The sequence below is a fragment of the Pseudophryne corroboree genome, chromosome 5 (genome assembly GCF_028390025.1).
Source record: "Pseudophryne corroboree isolate aPseCor3 chromosome 5, aPseCor3.hap2, whole genome shotgun sequence".
In the NCBI taxonomy this organism is placed as follows: Eukaryota; Metazoa; Chordata; class Amphibia; order Anura; family Myobatrachidae; genus Pseudophryne; species Pseudophryne corroboree.
The window spans coordinates 248,442,952-248,464,719 of NC_086448.1; the positions used below are offsets into that span (position 1 = coordinate 248,442,952).

At 42.0% G+C, this 21,768-nt stretch overlaps 1 protein-coding gene across 9 annotated transcripts in view; it reads left to right on the forward strand.

Annotated features, from left to right (window-relative positions):
• The window catches only part of RARB (retinoic acid receptor beta), a 1,402,065-nt gene that overhangs the window by 1,048,156 nt on the left and 332,141 nt on the right, over positions 1–21,768 (forward strand). Inside the window, exon 1 of one of the 9 annotated variants that reach the window (XM_063922233.1) lies at positions 12,198–12,792. The exons of the other annotated variants lie outside the window; for them this stretch is intronic. Coding sequence (XP_063778303.1) covers positions 12,627–12,792 — 166 coding nt within the window. The 5' untranslated portion in view covers positions 12,198–12,626. Of the gene's footprint in view, positions 1–12,197; positions 12,793–21,768 lie in introns of those variants that run through there. 9 annotated transcript variants of the gene reach the window in all.

The following is a 21,768-nucleotide window of genomic DNA, read 5'->3' on the forward strand; positions in this document are numbered from 1 at the left end:
AATCACCATACTTACAGACCACAAGAACCTTTTATACCTGAAGGGCGCACAATGTCTCAACCCTCGTCAGGCCAGATGGGCACTTTTCTTTTCCAGGTTCGACTTTAAACTCCAGTTCTGTCCGGGCTCTCAGAATCGCAAGGCCGATGCCCTTTCCCGCTCATGGGAGCAAGAAAATGAGTCAGAGTCTTCAGACAAGCATCCTATTATAAATCCGTTGGCATTCTCCACGGTAGGGATGGACTCTACGCCCCCATCAGGGAAAAGTTTTGTGAAGCCGATGCTAAGGAAGAAGCTCATGCATTGGGCTCATGCTTCCCGTTTTGCCGGACATACAGGTATCCAAAAAACCCTGGAGTTTATCTCTAGGTCCTATTGGTGGCCAACTCTGAAAAAGGACGTCTTGGAGTTTATTGCATCTTGCCCAAAGTGTGCCCAACATAAAGTATCCCGCCAGTCGCCTGCGGGGCAACTGGTTCCACTATCCGTTCCCCGTCGACCATGGACCCACTTGTCGATGGATTTCATTACAGACTTACCCATGTGCAACAAGTTCAATACCATCTGGGTGGTAGTTGACCGGTTCACCAAGATGGCACATTTCATTCCTCTCACCGGTCTTCCGTCAGCTTCCAAGTTGGCTCAAGTATTCATACAAGAGATCTTCCGACTCCACGGTCTTCCTGAAGAAATTATCTCAGATCGAGGAGTTCAATTCACAGCCAAATTCTGGCGAAGTTTATGTCAAGTCCTCCAAGTCAAGCTAAAGTTTTCCACGGCTTACCATCCTCAGACCAATGGTCAAACCGAGAGGGTGAATCAGGACTTGGAGGCCTTCCTCCGCATCTATGTGTCCTCCTCTCAAGATGACTGGGTTCAATTACTTCCCTGGGCCGAGTTCTGTCATAACAACCAGTATCATTCTTCATCTGCTTCAACACCATTCTTCACTAACTTTGGATTCCACCCTAAAGTCCCTGAGTTCCAACCGCTTCCAGCAACTTCTGTTCCCGCAGTGGATATCACCTTGCATCAGTTTGCCAATATCTGGAAGAGCGTACGATCAGCTCTGCTCAAGGCATCGTTCAGGTACAAGAAGTTTGCGGATAAGAAGCGTCGAGCAGTTCCTGCTCTCAAGGTGGGTGATCGGGTATGGTTATCCACGAAGAATTTGAGGTTAAGAGTTCCCAGTATGAAGTTTGCACCTCGCTATATCGGTCCTTTCAAGATTGAACAAGTCATCAATCCTGTTGCTTACAGACTCCAGTTGCCTCCCTTCTTAAAAATACCCAGGACATTCCATGTTTCCCTGTTGAAACCGCTGATCTTGAATTGGTTTCATTCCTCACTTCCTCCAACTCCGAAAGTCCAAACTCAACGAGGCGTTGAGTATGAAGTGGCCAAGATCCTGGACTCACGTCACCGTTACGGTCAACTACAATATCTTATTGACTGGAAAGGTTATGGTCCTGAGGAACGTTCATGGACCAATGCTTCTGATGTCCATGCTCCTGCCTTGGTCCGGAGATTCCATTCCAAGTTTCCTCAAAAGCCAAAGAAGTGTCCTGGGGCCACTCCTAAAGGGGGGGGTGCTGTCACGATCCGGGTATCTGGACGCCATTTCTTACCCATCAGATGCCTCCTAAGGCTGGCTCAGCGCTCCAGGACCGGATTCCATCTGTTATCCTGATGTGTACATTCCTGTATCCTCTCCTGTCACTCTGGGACGCTGTCACAGTAAGCGCCATATTACATCTGGCATGGCGTCTCCCGCGGCCTCCGCCGCCGTCCCTGAGCTTCTGCATGCAGAGTGTCAGAGTGGCGATTACGTCAGCCGCGGCCTCCGCTGTGTCCGCGTGGTTGGATGTGCACTTGTCAGCCTGGCGTCTCCTGTCTCCAGTGGCCGGCGCCGCCATTTCTGTTTTCATTACCACATGGATTACAAACCAAACTTCCCTCCAAGTGTCTGCATGGGCGCAGCCATCTTGGATTCTGTCAGCTGATCATTTCCTCCAATCTGTTGTCAGTATTGTTAATCTGCATAATTGCCTAGCCAATCCCTTCCTTGCTGCAGGTATAAATACACTGTGCCTGAGCAAGGAAGGCGTCAGTGCTTTGGTTGTCAAACCTAGTTCCTGTTTGTCTCTCTCCTGTGATTGTCTTCCAGGTTCCAGCTCCTGTCTCAAGACTTCCACCATAGAGACCCGCACCAGCATTCCACCTGCGGTGTAGCCTGACTCTCCAACCCATTGTGGATTCATCTGTTTCCAGCTACAACATTACCTGCTTCCAGCTCAGCTTCCAGCAGAGTACAGCTTCCCTTAAAGGGCCGGTGTCCTTTCTACACTTTACCACTCTCCACCGGTATTATTATTTCTCCGCTCTCAAGTTCTACATTTCAGTTCATATTTCATCGCTCCCAAGTCCATTTATTATTTAACTGGTTCCAGCCAGTATCCACTCCGTGCTAACAACAGTCTGGTTCCAGCCAGTATCCACAGCAGCTGTTTTATCTTCAGCAACCCAGCTTTTCCTGGAACACCAGCTGGCACAATCCTGGGTTATCTCCATTGCTACAGTCGGGTCTGGTAAGGACTTTCCATCTAGAAGATCATAAGAACTATCTCACACTACCAGTGCCCTGTGGCTCCTGCCATCCTGTAGTACCCAGGAACTGTATTTATTCTTTGCTGACTTTTACGTTTTCTTTTACTGCTGCTGTATTGCGGAGTTGTCATAATAAACATCATTGACTTTTATCCAAGTTGTCGTGGTCACGCCTTCGGGCAGTTATTATTCATGTTACTTACATGTCCAGGGGTCTGATACAACCTCCCAGGTTCCGGTACATCTCAGCCCCTACAACTGAGGCTGCCTCCCGTCAGCTCAGGCCCTCAGTTGTGACAGGGAAAACCCATCAATTGTTGACGCATCTTTCTCCAGACTGTCTAAAAAGGTGGTTTTACATGTCCCTGGTTCTACCGCGTTGAAAGAACCCGCTGATTGTAAGATTGACACTACGCTGAAATCCATATACACTGCTTCAGGAGTGGCCTTAAGGCCCTCTATTGCCTGTGCATGGATTGCTAAAGCCATAGTAAAGTGGTCAGGCACATTACTTGGATGTAATGGATAGAAGTGACATTGAATTGTTTTTACGTAACATACAGGATTCTGCGTGGTTCATGGTGGATTCCATGAAAGACCTGGGTACGCTGACTGCACGGATATCCTCCATGTCGGTACCAGCTCGCAGGGGACTCTGGCTATGCCAATGGTCTGCATTCACGGAATCCAGGAGAAGTGTGGAGAACCTACCCTACACAGGTCAGGCTCTATTTGGGGAGGTGTTGGATGCATGGATTTCCACTTTTCCTTCCCTCTGCTACTCCTTCTACGAAGAAACCATTTCTTCAGCTGTTCAGCAGTCCTTTCGGACCGCTAAGACAAAAAAGCCCAAGCCTTCTACCACTTTCTTTAGAGGCTCCCAGGACCAGAGCCCTGCTTCTGGTTCCTCAAAATCCTCAGCATGACGGTGGACCTCAAAGCCTGGAGGACGTGCTGGTGGGTGCAAGACTCAGACGTTTCCGCCACGTCTGGGTGTCATCCGGCCTGGATTCCTGGGTACAGGATATTGTGTCCCAGGGGTACAGACTGGAGCTTCAAGAATTTCTGCCTCACCGATTCTTCAAATAAGGCTTGCCAGCTTGGCTGACAGACAGGGCTATCCTACAGGAATCCATCGTAAACTTGGGAAAATCACAGGTCATTGTCCCAATTCCACCTCATATGCAAAAAAGGGGTTATTATTCAAACCTTTTCGTGGTACCGACACCTGATGGTTCAGTCAGACCAATTTTGAAATTCAAAATGGAGTATCTCAGAGCAGTGATTTCATGTCTGGAGGAGGGAGAGTGTTATGAACCACAAGCAGTGGTTCATTCCTGTTCACTTTCTGTTTATGTGTTTTATGTTATAGTTCTCTTGCAGGCCAGGATTTCCTTTGCTCTGGTTTAGAAGACTCTTGTTGGCCGCCGGTGGTGAGTCTGTGTAATTGCAGCCTGTTTCCATGTGTTTAGCCTCACCTGTCTGTTAATTGCACCTGTCAGTTTGGAGTCGTGCAGCAGGGCAGCTGCACGACATAATTAATTAGGGTCCCTGCTGTGATTGGATGAATTCCTTGTTATATTCTCCCTCACTGCCTGACACAGACGCCGGTCATAGCTTCTGTCTAGCTGCTTCCTGCCTTGAAGCATTCCTGTCCAGGAGTCCTGTGGCTTTGCCTGTGTCTGATCCAGTATCCTGCCTTGAAGCATTCCTGTCCAGGAGTCCTGTGGCTTTGCCTGTGTCTGATCCAGTATCCTGCCTTGAAGCATTCCTGTCCAGGAGTCCTGTGGCTTTGCCTGTGTCTGATCCAGTATCCTGCTTCTTGGTGTCCACTGGTCTGTCGTTTGGAATTCTGCCTGTCCTCCGTCCTGAGAGCCTGTGTCAGCTACTTTGGGGGTTCCTGTCCTTTTGCCAGTATTCGTACCGGTTTCGTGAGTAGCAGCTTTGCTGCGTCCCTCGGCCTAGGCCGTAGCTACCTGTTGCTTTTGCTTTGGATTTTCTGCAGAGGGTTCTGCGTGTGCTGTCCTCACCGGAACACAGTGGTGTTGTGTCAGCGTGTGGACAGCACTGCCTTTGTTGTAGTTTATGTCTTGGCGGCTGTGCCGCACATACTTTATTTATGTTCTGTAGCACCCCTAACTAGGTACTTCCTTCTCTAGTTAGAGGTTCCCCTTGTCATCGCCCCGTCTCAGTCTACGCCTTGTCTCCAACTTAGACCGGGGGGCATCGGAGTTGGGCAGACATAATCCGCCCTTCAAACGCGGCTGCCGTGGGCCCAAGAAACCATAGTCACACAGGCGTAGGCTGACAACGAGGGTGAGACAACTGAGTTAGGGATCCTTGGGGGTGCTGCCAAGCTCCGTTTATACTGCAGCTTGCGTTCCAGTGCTTGGGGCTTGTCCACCCTGAGTACCGAGTACTGCGAACGTAACAGAGAGTTTCTGGTATCCCTGGATATTAAGGATGCGTACCTCCACATTCCAATTTGGGGCACTACCATTCGGCCTCTCCACAGCACCGAGGGTGTTCACCAAGGTGATGGCAGAGATGATCGTTCTACGCATACAGGGGGTGAACATAATCCCATATCTGGACGATCGGCTGATAAAAGCAGCTTCCAGGGAGAGGTTGTTGCAGTCCATTGTTTTCCCAACTCATATGCTCAGGGAACACAGTTGGATCCTGATTTTTCCAAAATCACATTTGGAGCCGACCAGGAGGTTGTCTTTTCTGGGAATGATTCTCGACACATAAGTGTCCTGAAGCCAGCCCGGGTTACGGTTCATCGGTGCATTCGCCTTCTGGGGAAGATGGTGGCCTCTTACGAGGCTCTACAGTACAGAAGATTTCATGTTCGGCCCTTCCAACTGGATCTCCTGGACAAGTGGTCAGGATCTCATCTACACATGCACCAGAGAATACGTCTGTCGCCAAAAGCCAAGATTTCACTCTTCTGGTGGCTACAACTTCCTCACCTTCTGGAGGTCCGCAGGTTCGGTATTGAAGACTGGATCCTTCTAACCACAGATGCAAGTCTCCGGGGTTGGGGCGCAGTCACTCAGGGGAAAACCTTCAGGGAAGGTGTTAAAGCCTGGAAACCAGCCTACCAATAAACATTCTGGAACTAAGCCGTTTACAACGGTCTTCTCCAAGCGGCCCATCTTCTGCAAGATCGAGCCATTCAAGTGCAGTCGGACAATGTAACGACAGTGGCTTACATAAACCGACAGGGCGGAACGAAGAGCAAAGCTGCAATGTCAGAGGTAACGAGAATCATCCTCTGGGCAGAAAAACATGCGTTGGCGCTGTGAGCAATCTTCATTCCGGGAGTAGATAACTGGGAAGTGGACTTCCTCAGCAGACATGATCTCCATCCAGGAGAGTGGGGACTCCATCCAGAGGTGTTCACGGAGGTAACAGATCTTTGAGGTGTACCTCAAATAGACATGATGGCCTCTCGTCTCAAAAAGAAGCTTCGGCGTTATTGTTCCAGGTCAAGGGGCCTACAAGCCGTGGGGGTGGACTCCCTAGTGACTCCGTGGTGTTCCAGTCGGTGTATGTGTTTCCTCCACTTCCACTCATTCCAAGAGTTCGACAACTCATAAGGAGAACAAGAGTTCAGGCGTTCCTCTTTGCTCCGGACTGGCCAAGAAGGGCTTGGTAAGCGGATCTTCTGGATCTACTGCTAGAAGAGCTGAGGCCTCTTCCTCTTCGGGAGGACCTGCTGCAGCAGGGGACGTTCGCTTATCAAGATTTACCGCTGCTACGTTTGACAGCATGGGGATTGAACACCAGCTATTAGCTCGGATGGGCATTCCGGCCAAGGTTATTCCTACCCTGATGCAGGCTAGGAAAGGAGTAATGTCTAAACATTACCATCGTATTTGCAAAAAGTATGATGTGAGTCCAAGACGTTTCCTACGGTGGAGTTTCAACTGGCACGGTTTCTCATCTTCCTGCAAGCAGGTGTGGATATGGGCCTGTGGTTGGGATCTGTAAAGGTCCAGATTTCGGCCCTATCCATTTTCTTCCAGAAACAGTTGGCTTCCCTCCAGGGAGTTCAGACCTTTTTGCACATCCAGCCTCCCTTTGTGCCGCCTATGGCACCATGGGATCTTAACGTGGTGCAGAAGTTTTTTGAATCGGATTGGTTCGAGCCTCTACAGGAGGTTAAGGTCAAGTTTCTCACATGGAAGGCTGTCACTTTGTTGGCCTTAGCTTCAGTTAGACATGTGTCGGAGCTGGTGGCTTTGTCTTGTAAGAGCCCTACTTGATTTTCCATGAAGATAGAGCTGAGCTACGGACACGTCAGCAGTTCCTTCTGAAGGTCGAGTCACAACCTATTGTGGTGCCAGTTGCTACTGACTCCTCAATTTCATCAAAGTCCTTGGATGTTGTAAGGGCTTTGAAAATCTATGCGAAGAGGACTACTCGTCACAGAAAATCGGACTCTCTGTTTGTCCTGTATGATCCCAAGAAACTTGGGTGTCCTGCTTCTAAGCAGACGATCTCTCGCTGGATCAGGTTCACTATCCAGCATGCGTATTCTACGGCAGGACTGTCGTTTAAGGCCCACTCTACTCGTAAGGTGGGTTCTTCCTGGGCGGGTGCCCGGGGTGTCTCGGCTTTACAGCTTTGCCGAACGGCTACTTGGTCAGGGTCGAACACGTTTGCTAAGTTCTACATGTTAGATACTTTGACCTCTGAGGACCTAAAGCTTGGTCAATCAGTTCTGCAGGAGCCTCCGCGCTCTCCCACCCGTTCTGGGAGCTTTGGTACATCCCCATGGTACTAATGTGGACCCCAGCATCCTGCTCCGTCATCCTGCAGTGGTTACTTAGTTCAGTACTGCTTATTTCTTGGTTAAGTACTGTTTTGTTACTTGGTAAGTAATATTTCTCAGCCGTTGCTGATGTTTCAAGCTAGTTAGCTTGGTTTGCCTTGTGTGTGAGCTGGTGTGAATCTCGCCACTATCTGTGTAAAATCCTTCTCTCGAAGTTGTCCGTCTCCTCGGGCACAGTTTCTAGACTGAGTCTGGTAGGAGGAGCATAGAGGGAGGAGCCAGCCCACACTCTCAAACTCTTAAAGTGCCAGTGACTCCTAGTGGACCCGTCTATACCCCATGGTACTAATGTGGACCCCAGCATCCTCTATGGACTACGAGAAAAGGATTTACCGGTAGGTAATTAAAATCCTATTTTTAATTACACCGGGGCTGATTCAGAGATGGACACTAATCACCTATCTGCAATGTCTTGTCGCAGCTGTGATGCTAAAGTATGGTAATGCCGCCGGAGGCACCTGAGGTTAAAAAATGCAGACTGCTTTCACCACAGATCTGATTGCCGCGTCTGAAAACACAGCATTGGCTGTTGTGATGTTTGAAGCATTGGCCATCTGAGTAACCCTAAGGCTGCTCAGATCGGCCGCCTATGAGGCCAGCACATCTGCGTCAGACTGTGGCCGTTTGGGGGCGAGAATTTTCTATCTTTCAGACTGTGGCTTACGGGGTGCAGTGTGCAACAAAGCAGGACCCATTCTGCGCAGTCTGTCCACCATCGCAGTTGTACACAAACCATTAGGTTTGTGTACAACTATGGATCAGCCCCATAGAGCAGGTACATGTTAACCCAAGAGCACCATGACCTAAGTTGTGGGCTTGTGTTATAATTGTGTTGACTAAACAATTTGTTGTTGTTTTATATCTTTTACTGTAGAGAATGATTTTTGTGTGACCTACAGTATTTGTTACGCTGTGAAAACTATGATGCATTGCATTACAAAGTATACACCATGCTTATGGTTTACATCCTTCTCTTCCCATATTGCCTATCTGACTGGTCGCATACTGTGTGACCAGGTCAGATAAAGCACTTGCTAGTGTGTAATTGGTCCTGGACCACCAATCCAAGGCACCCCTGCAAGAGCCGCACAGCACCCCAGAGTGCCTAGGCGCATAGTTTGAGAACCATTGACCTAGCTATATACTGTAGCCCCCATCAACATAAATTGATATAAATAGGATAAACTTGTGTTGGGAAATGAATAATTTCTGACAAATAATAAATATGAGTGTATGGCATGTTACCCACATATACACATGTGCATACACATCATGTTAAAGGGGCCTAAATATCAAGCTTTTTTCCATAAAATTATTTTGAAAATGCAGTTTCTGCCTAATGTTATAGTTTGGTTATGTACTAATAGCATAACGCAAGAGATTTCACAGAGATCTTTTTTTTTTTCAGAATGCAAATTAGCACTACAGATCATAATCCCAATTATCAATGGGGACTACGATCTGACCCCTGTGTATTAAACCCTAAAAAGTACAGCTTTTCAGAGTTTCTCCACGTTAGTTTACACCATCTTTAGATAGTCTTAAGTCACCTTTAGATGGTGTAAACTGATTTTAGCCTATGGAGGCATGTTAGCGGGAGAGAAATCTTTCAATCCCCCACCCGCAGCCTCCATCCGGTACCGTCCCCTATCCCAGAAGCTGACACTGTGCGCTGGGACATCAGTTATCGCCACCACTGTCCCTGCGTGTTTCCCGAAGTACATAGCAAGAACCGCAGTTCCGCGATTATTAATACATAAGCCCCTAAATGTGTTTTATCATATGGTTTGCACTTTTAAACTATCCACTTCATTAACAGTGCTGTAAGCTGGGCTTCATTAATTAATTACTGTTTGAAAACCTCATCTCATATACTATTTCATAACACTGCAGTAGTAAGCTCAGTGAGAAGTTCTGGAGCAAGGTATTTTGCACCAGCTAAAACAAGTCATATTGGAGGGTCTGTATCTGTATTATATGAGTCCTGTTGGAGAAAGAGCGCTATATAAATACAATTATTGTTGTTATTATTATTATTTCTGTCATTATACCTTATCATGTTTGTACATACGACCTACATATTGTGCTGTGACTTTTAGCCCTAATGTGGAGTGGTATTTTAGTTACTGGAGATGTCAGTGATGTCACAGATGTCAACAAAGTCTCACTGATAAAAATCTAAATATTCCCATTAAAATTCCACTTTCTGGCCAACAATGTCCAAGCCACACCATTGTCTCCTTTTCAGGCTCATCAGAGCTATTATATTACAGCATTATTGCAACTTGACGCCAGCATAGATGTTAGTTTATAGTAAGCTCAGCAAGACATTAGACAGATCTTATAGATATCATATAAATACTTAATATATAGTTTCATCCGTTACATTTATAACATATTATTTTAAAGATTGAGAGTGATGACCATTTAAACAATCTAGTTATAGACAATAAGATATAATTTTCTATTCTTTTTTACCTTTGGGATGTGAACTTAAAGTGCGCGTCCTCACAGCAGTGCAATTGGATAGTGCAGTATGTATCCCATTACCATTATAGCAGGGGACCACCCAACTCCAAACTGAAATCTCATTTTGCAGTATTCCAGAAACTAGGCGCACACTTACAAGCGTATATGTTCTGGTGGGAAGGAGGTTCTGTGCTGTGCATCAGCCAGTTTGCACTTCCGTTCCACTTGTTTACACGTTTCTCAGAGGTCGTGTTAGTATAATTGCAGGCATTATAGACTTGGTAATAAGACTCCTATGGGATATCTCTGTCACTGATCAGTGTTCTTGAAATAAAACAGAAATCATTGATTATCATGGTGGCTACATGATTATTCCCATAAGATGATCATACTTGCATGTATTTTCTTTTACTTGAGCACAATGCCATTTCTTTTGTCTCTGATCATATGCTGTATTTAATTTTTGTGTTGTATTATCTGTTTATATTGTATTGTGATTTGTTATTTTTTTATGATTTAAGGTGTTTAGCTTATTTAATCTGCAGTATGGAGGCGTTGTGTGGCACATTTACTTACTGTGTTCCCAACTTAAGTCTAAAGAGACAGATTGTGGTGCACAAACATACTGTAAGTGTAGCATGCCCCCTGCAGGTGTGGTGCAGTTAAAGCAGCCCATTAGCTCTAGATACAGGCTGGGTATGATATGCCTGCTGCTGGGATCCTGACGGTCAGCATACTGACACCGGGATCCCGGCAGCAGAGTGTGAGCACAACAAAGCCCCTTGTGGGCACGTTGTGCTCGCCATAGGTTCTATTTCCACTCTATAGGCGTCGTGGACACCTACAAGTGGGAATAGACCCTGTGGGTCGACATTCAGACTGCCGGCATTTTTTGCATTCGGGATCCCGGTGTCGGCATTCTGACCGGCGGGATCCCAAGCTCCGGATACACCTCTTTGGAATTGCACTTGTTGCACTTCCCAAAGGCCCTGTTGTAACGATAAGGTAGACTAGGCAACTTGATGGTGACCAGAGGAGAATAAAATAATGATATGCAATTTTTTTTTCTGTCCCTAGTAGCTAAAATCGAAATCGCTAAGTAGACGAGTGTAAGGTGACAAAATTATCTGCTTTCTACATGCTGTACATGCTAAGTAAATAAATGCCATCACTGTAATATAAATAAAGATATACAATAGTAATAATAATTACACACTGTGCCTATAAGCATGGAAAGTGTAATCCTACGCTGAATGGTGTTTAGGGATGAGAAGCCGGGTGTAGCACCAGTCAGTTACTAAGTTAAGTGTTGGTAAATGGTTCTCTGAAGTGGGAAGCACTACATCCTTCTTATGTTGAAGCAGCGAAAGGAAAAAACAGCTTTCATCGATGCCTCAACAGTGGCCTCTTGTGCTGAGGGGGGCCTGCAGGAAGGGGGGGGGGGGTGATTAGGGATACAGGAATACAAGACTCAGCCGATAGGCGAACTGTTATGTGATATTAACACCGAACCTGCTGCTGCTGGCGTGCCCTTTATTGTTTGCCGTCTTATTGTTCTAATAAAGAAAAAGCACTGAGCTCTGATTAAATTTGGCATATGTGACTTCTCACCCCAGGCTGCCCCTTTATCAGGACATAGCTGTGGATTAATGGTTAGCTGCAAACATTGTAACACGCTGGATACTATGGTGCAGAAAAAAAAAGAAAAAAAATACATTGCAATAAGGGTGTCAATGTCTGTGATCATTAGAGAAAATAAATAATTTCTTAATCTGACATGCCTGATAATATCTGTTTGAAAAGCACAAATACATAGTAATAATGTGCAAAAATACTGTACATGTAAAAAGCAGAAGCAATGTTTGGTCTACTAATAAAATATGAATTATAATACATTTTGCTCTAAGCATGCAATTAAAACAAAAATAAAAATAAATACATAACAAATCTTGGGTCCATATTGAAGCACGGAGGCCGTGTGCACATTGTCCTGTTATCTTCCCTGTTGCACATAGTATATATGTATTTACAGGCAGCCGAGCGCAGCCTGCATCCCTGCTCTGCTCTGCCTGTGTCTGCTGCTTCTGCAGGCTTGCTGCTAGTCTTTAAGCTGTGTGAGAATCCTGGGAGTTGGTGATGTCAGACTGGTTTGGGTCATTTGAAGGTTAGCAGCCTAGGAAGGGTTCATGGAGAGTTCACTCGCATATATTAGGCAATGCAATCTTTCATTTTGTGTGACACAAGTAGTAGGAAGTGAGCTGTTCTAAAGCAGAAGGATCTATTGGCATCAGAAGGGGGGACCTGAGTGCTAGATGAAATAAATGTTGTTATTTTTGCAGACTTTGAGCTCAGTCGCCTCTGAAGAGCTGGTTGCAGCTTATTAACTGATACAGGAGGCTGCGAGCAGCATCAGGAATTTAGAGACATTTTGCCTGCAGCTGACAGATTGGATTTCTCCGTCCCCCTCTCCGGCTTTGCTGGAATGGCTGTGAAGCTTGGAAAATAGTAAATGATCATTTGGATCAATTACAGGCTTTTAGCTGTGTTGTCTGTCATAATTCATGATTCTGGTCTGGGAAATAGACCAACAGCCTACGTGCCAAAAAAGGGGGCAGAGTTTGATGGAGTTGGGTGTACTTTTCGATGCCATTTTACTCTGCACCTAAAGGAAAAGCACTTTTACAGGCATTCTGTATAGGGGGGAATCATGTTTGACTGTATGGATGTTCTAGCAGTCAGCTCTGGGCAAATGCTGGATTTCTACACTGCGAGTCCGTCTTCTTGCATGCTCCAGGAAAAAGCTCTTAAAGCGTGTTTCAGCGGATTGGCACAGACAGAATGGCAGCACCACCATCACCGGCACAGTGCTCAATGTAGGTCCACTTACCAGTCTGTCTGGCTGGATTTCCTTCTCGTCACTGCTCCTGACTGCATGCCATAAATAACTGAACTCTAAGATGACATCCATTAAAATGCCCTCATTCCTTTCATCTTTAGTGTCACTGGCAAGTAAAATGAATACTTTACAGTAACTTATTGCATAGCTTTAATAAGTATGATTGACTTTATTATCTGTTTTGTGCGTGTACTTTTATGGCTGTTTATGTCTAATAAAAGTGTGAATGTACCTATGTACATGTGTGTTGATATAGATAATGATAATACGTCTTATTTTATATATCACTTGCAGAAAATCCCTTAGATCACTTTAGATGTTCTATAAGTTTACATAATACTATTATTTCATTACTAGCGCCATGGTATATAGTTAGGTGAGTAAAATATAACATGAAATTGGTAGAAAGGCAAGTTTAAAATTTTTCATCTCATTTAACAACAGAACAATATTTATGTTTTCTTATTTGTGTGTGTGTGTGTGTGTGTGTGTGTGTGTGTGTTTGTTTGTTTGTTTGTTTGTTTGTTTGTATGTTTGTTTTAGCATGTGTGATACCGTATAACTAATGTCATGTTTGTTCCTTCTCTGTTACTATCACTAGGGCTGTCTACAAAGCCATAATTCTTGAGTTTGACCTCAGCGCCTTTAAATATGCTTTGCTGTGACTTAAAAGTTTGTGGTCTGCTAAATAAGCAGTGATCCTGGTCACTTGTCTAGCCATCAATTACAGGCAGTGGTTTGCACACTTACAGTAGGAGGAAGAGCTTGTGGTCTGTGAAGTCCTGTTATCTGATGCTGACCTGGTGCCGAGAACACATATATTGTAAACAGTAGTGGTGCTTAGCTTCAAGTTTGAGAAATTACCATAGGCACCAGAATGTGCAAGCCATTCACTGCTCCTCCGAGCCTGCAGGATGCTGCTTCCCTGTGACACTGATTTAGATGAATTGCTCAGCTATTTATCACAGTGGTTGTAACACAGTGTTCCACACCTCGGCTGTGGATTGTTCCCTCAATTAGGTTGTTATTATTTCTTTTTTTTTTTTTTTTTTGTGCTTTATGAGCACTCAAAACTCAGTACCACTAAATGTAATTTCCCTTCTTCCATTTAAACGTCTGCCATAAAACAAAATTGTGTTCTAAGCGCCCACCATATCATATTTCCAATCTTTCAATGAACGATGACAACATGGTGCGGGTATGCCAATGATACCTTATGCTGTTTTTAGATAATAATAATAATAATAATAATAAAAGAATAAAATAAAGCACATCACAAAAATAATATGTCCCATCACAGTGCGTGTTGTAGATTACTGTCTGTCTACCAGAAGTGCCTGAAGATGAGGATCTGTACAGTATATTTACATCATAGGGTATCGTCTCAGAAGAGTCTTTGGTTATCAAATGTACAGTATACAACATCAAAAGTGTTTGGTATACTATATATAATATGGTACAAATGTTTATCATAATGGTCCATTACAAGTTGCATGTGTTCTCCGTGGCAGTGGGTTTGTATATACTTGTTTTAATCTTACAGGAAGTGGCCTTTGTGGGTCCAATCACAGTAAACCTGAACCATGTTTATATAAACAGTGAAAGTGTTAAGCATATTACTGGTTTACATGATATCAGGAAGCTAGTGACAGATGAACAGTCTTGTTTACTTTCACTGATTTGTAACGTTGCTTATACAGCCATTGAAAAGGCTGGAAGCCCCATGCAGAATGAATATGTTATTAAACTGCTTTTTTTACCCTCTAATATATGATTGCATTTCAATGTGTTCACTGCCTCCTCCTCCTCCACACCACTCCCTCTGTGTTTTATAAATCTGGCTTTCACATAAATTATTTTCTAGTGCTTTCGTGAAAGAGTATATAAACAGATTTTTCTTCAGCTAAATTTTGGCTTGTGCAGTTTGTTTTGGAAGGATTCCAAGTGTAAAACTCATAGCAAAGAGTAAAAAGGAGGACAAAAAAGAGATAGATAAATAAATAAATAGAAAAAAAAATTGTACTGATTTTTTTCTATTTTCTGTTTTGTTTTTGTCATAGTTTATGTCATCAGAATGCATATTTTTATTAGTTGGAAGTGTATTTTTCAGTAAATTTCAAATTTTCATTTACACAAAAAGTATAAATACTGTTCTGTATCAATGTTGTGATTGTTGTATATGGACTGAATTGTACCTTCAGGATTAGATGATTGTATGCTGAAAAAAGTTTATTTGTTGTAAAGCTGAATGCAAAATAACTGAATTAAAAAATGTTTTTTTTTTCTTGTTTTTTTTTACCCAAATATAAAACAAGGATAAAAGTCGTGATGAAAATGGAAAGCCATTGCCTACAATATTACTTTCAAGTGATCTATTATATTAAGTATAACGCAAATTGGTTGGATGCTACTAAAGTAGCTTACATTGAATTATCATTTACACAGTGCATGCATATTATATTTATATCATATACAGAGATACACTAATAATAATTTAATAAATGAATACTTTTTCTCCTGATATATGATTAAAAAACTTTCAGGGTTTTTTTTTTTTTTTTTAATCACTATAATATAATGACAGTGGTAGTATGACCAGTCGAGCAATAGCTTTATCTGTTGGCTTCATTTTATTTCTTTTTATACACTATATGAAACTAAATGTGTTTCACACTTCATGTTTTCCTATAAAGAAGCAGAAATAAGAAGAGCATCTGAATCTTATCAGTGATTTCCTTCGAGTTCCTGTCCTGATTTTCCAGGGGAGTAGTGTCCCGTCAGTGTGATGTAGATAGAGCGAAGGAACCTACGCCTTTTGCGTTCCTGCGATAAATTATTGAAGTATTTATTGTCTGGCATACAGCCTTTGCAAGTAATGGTGAATACAAAATACACAGCTTTTTCTAGCACTGAGGAATTTAAAGTAAACTTTTAGTACTGATACTGGGCTTTTAAGAGCTATTTTATACTCAGCTCTGTTATCTGTTATATTCTTTTACTGTTCTGCAAAGCAGAGATTTATATGTGTAGTTATTTTTTGTAGATTCGAAATAATGGTTGAAAGTTTTGTACCAGTAACGCTAGGGCTGTGCCAGTCATCCATCACGCTATTATTTTGAAAGAAAATAAAAAAATGTTATGAAGACATCTTGTTTTTTCATTCACATTGGGTGGGTAGGTGGTTTAAAAAACATGCTACATAGCGGAATTTATGTGCAGGAGGTTTATATGGTTTACACCTGTGTTTGGTGGATGGTGGATCTGTATTTTTATTATTATAACAACCAGGGCGATTTCTTTCCTTCCAAAGTAATTATATTTGAGTTGCTTTTCTATATAATGCCTATATTTTTTCTTGCATTGATTTTTGCCACTGGTTGGACTGATCAGAGGCAAAATCTTCTGAAATTTTTGTGACCAGTGTCTGTGGGTTATATTTTCAACCTGGTTAAATATCTTTATTATACTATTTATTTATTTATTTTTATTTCTTGTGATGTTATAGAAAGTACAGTTTATATTAAGTGAAACAGTGGTTATTAGTAGTCAATGGTGGATGTTGCAAATATTATATTTTTTTGCATCAAAGAACCTACTACATAACTGTTCAGAGAATATGCATTTTGCAGTTTTCATACAGTATGTAGATAACCGCTGCTGAACAATTTTAATATAAAGCATATCAGAAGTTAGCTCATTTGTATACGTTTTATTTACAGAGTTTTAATGAATCAGTATCTACCATAGCAAAATAAATAAAATAAAAACAACTGAATAAAATATGTTAATTTGGGAAGTATGAGAAGGATTCCAGACTCGCAGACAGTGAAGATGGCTAGTTAGGAGAATGAAAAGATGTGGCAATAGATAATGACAGAAGACAGGCTGAAGGGCCAGTAGTACCCCTGATCTATACCATAAAGTCCAGCCTTTAAAGCATACCTACGTAACCAGTAGATACCATTCCAGACTCCCTCTCCTATTGAAAAGCATCATCTTAAAATTAAATGAAATAAAAGTCATTAATAGAGGCAGAACCTTGCAAAGAGTGTGATAGTACATAGAGAAAAATGTGTAACGTTCATATTATCCATTTTATTGTAGGGTAGCATTCCAAAATAATGGTTCCTAGTCTTCTTACTAGACTGTGGAGATCAGACATTATAAACATTTTTGGGGGTTAGGTCACACCCAGTTTATTTGTTGAGTGTCCATTGTGCTTCATAATCTGCAAATGCAGTGTGTGCGGGGTTGTAAAAGACAGATAGTCAGCACAGAGCACTGCCTAGAGGCTCATTCGGATCAACCCTTTCATCAGTTTTAACTTTTCCCTTTCTTCTCCCAATATACAGTTTGCTTAACCTACATTTAGCTGCTATATAAGTCAGTAAATGAAAGGAGCATTGGAGATTTCTTTGCCTCGAGTGTCTACTTACAGATTTTACATACTTAGGCTTGCATCTACCTGATAATATGTTTGCGTTATGTTATGCGCTTAGCCAGGGTAAATATCCGCTCATTAAAATCAGAGGGTAAGCAGAGAATAACCCGTCTTATGGGTGCTATGAAAATAAAAAGCTCTGAGAAACCCCCTCCAAAGTGCCCTATCTACACCCCAGGATGGTCATTTTTGCATATGTAATGAAATCCTGTTTGAGCACACGTAATAGCGTTTATACATTTATACACAAAGAACGCCAGGTTTACCCATCTTGCCGTGGCGGGTGTAAAACCAGATGCCTCCACAGGGATATATGTTTCTTTACTTTCCCGCTGTATTTTACTTTTTGCTTTGTAATTTATTATTTTAAAAGCTAGAATTGGACGTTGCATGGTATATTGAAAACATAACGAGCAGAAATATTAATTTACAGTTGAGTGAGTCGACGGATTTTAGAATAATGTATTTTTTGTATGTGCTGCTGAAGAATACTCCATGTTATTGGCTTGATTCTCCTGACATTATACACTTTCCTATGTCTCATACTCAAAAGATTTAACTATATCTACAGTATAGTTCTGCCACGTGAGAGTTTTCTCTTCTGTAATAGAAATAAAATAATAAAACAAAAAGCATGCACCAACAGAGGGGGGCTTTTAATATGTAGGCACGCCAAGCTTGCACCTATATCAGTGTGTTGGATTGGCCAGCAAAAGGTTAATTAGCATTTGTAAAGGATCCAACAAATCCCCCTTGTAACCAGATGTGTGAAATTATCAAGACGTTTGCTTTTTCTTATACATTGCAATATGATGTGACCTCCAGGATATATATGTGACTCATTTGCTGAATGTGCTTGTGCTGCATTATCTGCTGTCCCATTTAACATATTAGTTCTCCTTCTCAAAGATCTTTGGGTTCTGTGTTGAAGCGGTGCTTGCAATCGGTTGTCAAATTAAACCATTAAAACTGCAAGCCAAATCACCTTTACTTTTTCATCAAAGTCCGCAGTTGTGAAAAGCTGCTTTTCTGTAGGCCATTTCAGGCTTCAAAAGACTAGTCTGGGCTGCTATAAACCTCAAGGCTATAATTAACTGAAATGGAAATGAACGGGAGTGAAAATGTAGTTCCTGATGTTTTAATCTAGAGTTGTATTTCCATGTGTTACAGAAGAAAATTCTTAAAGGCAAACTTAATTAGTTTATTAGGATTGTCGGAACATGTTGACTTTAATATAAAGGACCTTGATCTGTTTTCTGCTGCCATATTTCATATATGGAATAAATACATTCCCTGATTTGATACTATGCCTAGAATCCCCTAATTCCCTAATATGTTTCCATTGGCCCTTTTTCAGGATTATACGGTACATTGCCTTTTCTATATTCCATAGCAGATACTGTATAGGCCAGTAGAAGTATTGTATACAGTACTAGTGCTGCACAGTAGTGTTATTTATTTGTTTTGTTGGGTGTTACGGCAAGTGTTGTACTGTAGCACCATAACTATATTTTTAATTATGTAGAGTACTGTACATATATTTTCTAGTACATTATATATTTGTTTGAATAAGGGAACATTTTTTCTTGTTTATTTATTTTTTGACTTATTTTTTCTAAGGATACCATTTTATTTTCCTGTACAAATGTGATTGTTCACCATAGTTTTAATGCCGGAAACAAATCGCTGAAGAAAATAATTCAAAATTGTCAAATGGAAATTGCCATGTGCATTTTCCTGATGCACGAGATGTTTGCTTTCCGCCTTTTCTCTCTTTTTAATTTTTTCTGGATTTTACACTGAGTTATGAAAAAGCCATAAAATGTAGGTTTCACTATGATAGTTTTCTGCCTGGACGTCATGAATAAACTAAAATATATAGGATGGAATATCTCGACCAGACACATGCTAAAGATTCCGTTTTGAATCCTAGTATTAGCTCATCGTGACTTTGCACATTCACAGGATTGTAGGCTTTTCTGGGAAGGCAAAGTATGTGCACGGTGCTGGGTAATACCATATATGATATATTCAATAAAGGAACAACCCAACTATATTATATATATATATATTAAATTATATGTCCCTCATTCAGTATCAAACGCAGACGGACAAAAATCCCAAATGGGTGATTTTCGTCCCGGAAGGATGCGATTGCAACTTGATTGACAGGGGCGGACATCAGGGGAGGAGGGGTGGAGGGTTGATTTGAAGTGGCATTATGGGGGAGTGGTCCGGGCCATTTTATGGGTGACCACGTGATCTCAGACGCGGCTGCTGCGGGGAAAAACATGGCGCTGGTGCTTCTGCATATGCAGTCATGCCTCATATGCATTGGGGCTATCAGTAATCCCGGTGCATTTGCAGTGCTGGTCGGCCCCCAGCATGAGATTTTTTCAGTAGCAGTTTATGGAATTTAGCAGAAACTGCTATGGATGCTGAATGAGGGCATATATATTCAATAAAGTTGGGGCAACCACATTATTTGCACTGGGATTTTTCCAAATGCTCAATTTTGGAACCAAGTCGATTTGTTTTCTATTACCCATAAACATTGCTATGTTACAAATAGCTGACTGGTGTGCAGGTGAAATGCTGTTGTGTTATGGGTCCCTTGTGTGAGTGAGTTACAGTATATGAGCACATGTTGGAAACGTAAAATAACACCCCAATTAATTTACACTTGAAGGTGAATGCATCAAATATTTTTGATCTTCTCCTACTACCATAGTAAACTTACACATTTCCAGTCACAGTCAATATTAGTTACTAAATAACTAATTTGTGCATGCTCAAATTTGTTTGATTACACTGCGCATGTAGCCATTAATGGTTAACTTGCGATGGCTAGATGTCCTCTTGTGATGGTGTCTTTGCTGCCACTGATAATGGCCATCTTGTGATGGTCATCACTAATCTAGGACTGATGTCAGACACACTGACACAACTCACCCTCTTTCCCCTGTCTTATAGCTACATGTGTGCTGGGCAACTCCTGATGACATGGGGGTACGTGAGTAGTCTATTCTGCTGCTGCCTGAATCTCCCACTCAGCACACAACAGAGCACATACTGTAGGAAAAGGTACACGGCACTGGCGGCAAGGCAGTGATGGACCTACATTGAAATAAATTAAGCTTAAACTTCAGGGCCCCTAATCCCAGAGGGGTTCAGCACTTGTTTCGCTTGTGCATTTTAACAAAAGCAATCAGATTCTCACCTGTTGTTTTTTGGACTGTATGATTATAGATTGTCACTGTTAACACCATGACAACCAGGCTTCTAGTACAGCATAGCTGCTATTACACAGCTTGGATGTGTGTTGCTTAGTTGGAGCTGCTGGGAGTTGTAGTCTAGCTCTGTGATTTGCACTCTGTAAATAACAGGAAATGTATATCTGTTTTAAACCACAATTTCCAAGTCGGGAATTGTAGTTTAAATCAGATACACGTTTCATGTTACAGATTTACACCTTTCCTTTTTTGCTTCATTTCTCACAACATGCATAGCATGGCACAAATCACCGAGCTATACTACAACTACCAGCAGCTCCTGGACCAGGGTTGCCCTATTGTTGCTGGTTGTGAAGGAACCGTCACAGCGGCCAGGGTGTGGACAAATGAGAACTCAAGTAACTAGAGCTGCTGCTTCAAGAACTCCTGATCTGCAAATCATACCTACCAGTATTCAGACATGCAATGCAAGCCCTCTCCTGCACCCCACAAAATCTGCTCCACCCCAAGAAAACACTTTGCTGTTTTATTCTACCCATTTGCAATTAAACATGCCCCTTTTTGAAGTCCACCATTCAGGACTGTTCTATTGAAATTGGTTCAATTGGGAGGTATGAGTAACTAAAAATGGTTATAGCGTGACCCTTTCCCATACTTGTTTACCTTCTTCTACAAGTTTATAAACATTGGTAGTATATACAGCATAGGGAATATGTTTTTATTGGGTGCATGTCCAGCAATATTTTCTAGATCTGAGAAAAAGTAAACTGGCTTGTAAAAAGCTGTGTCTTATACAGTTAACAGCAAAGTAAATGACTACTATGCTATGTAATGTTTTCTTATTTTGTTTAAATACTGTAGGTGAAAATACCTGGATATTGTTTAAGACTTTATTATAATAAAAAAAAAAACCTACTTTAGTTACGTGATATCACAATTGTAAATATTAATTTGTATACACAGCATACACAGCTCTGTAAAATGGTAGATCTGATAAAAACAGTATCAATAGTCATTGCCCTGTTCCCCCACTGAATTACTGTGCTTCCTAACATCCTAGGTTATTCTGTTTATGTAAATGTAGCAATTTACAGGAATATTTGCATGGCAGTGACTGTACAGAAATAATACATATTGAAACGTGTATTGATGATACATCATTTAAAGATTGTTTTGGTTTTTTTTTACTATTCTGTGATAAGCATCTTGGAGAACTATTGTTACTTGTGTGTTATTAGGTGCATCATTATTTCCTGTGTTGTATGTCAAGGTAAACTGT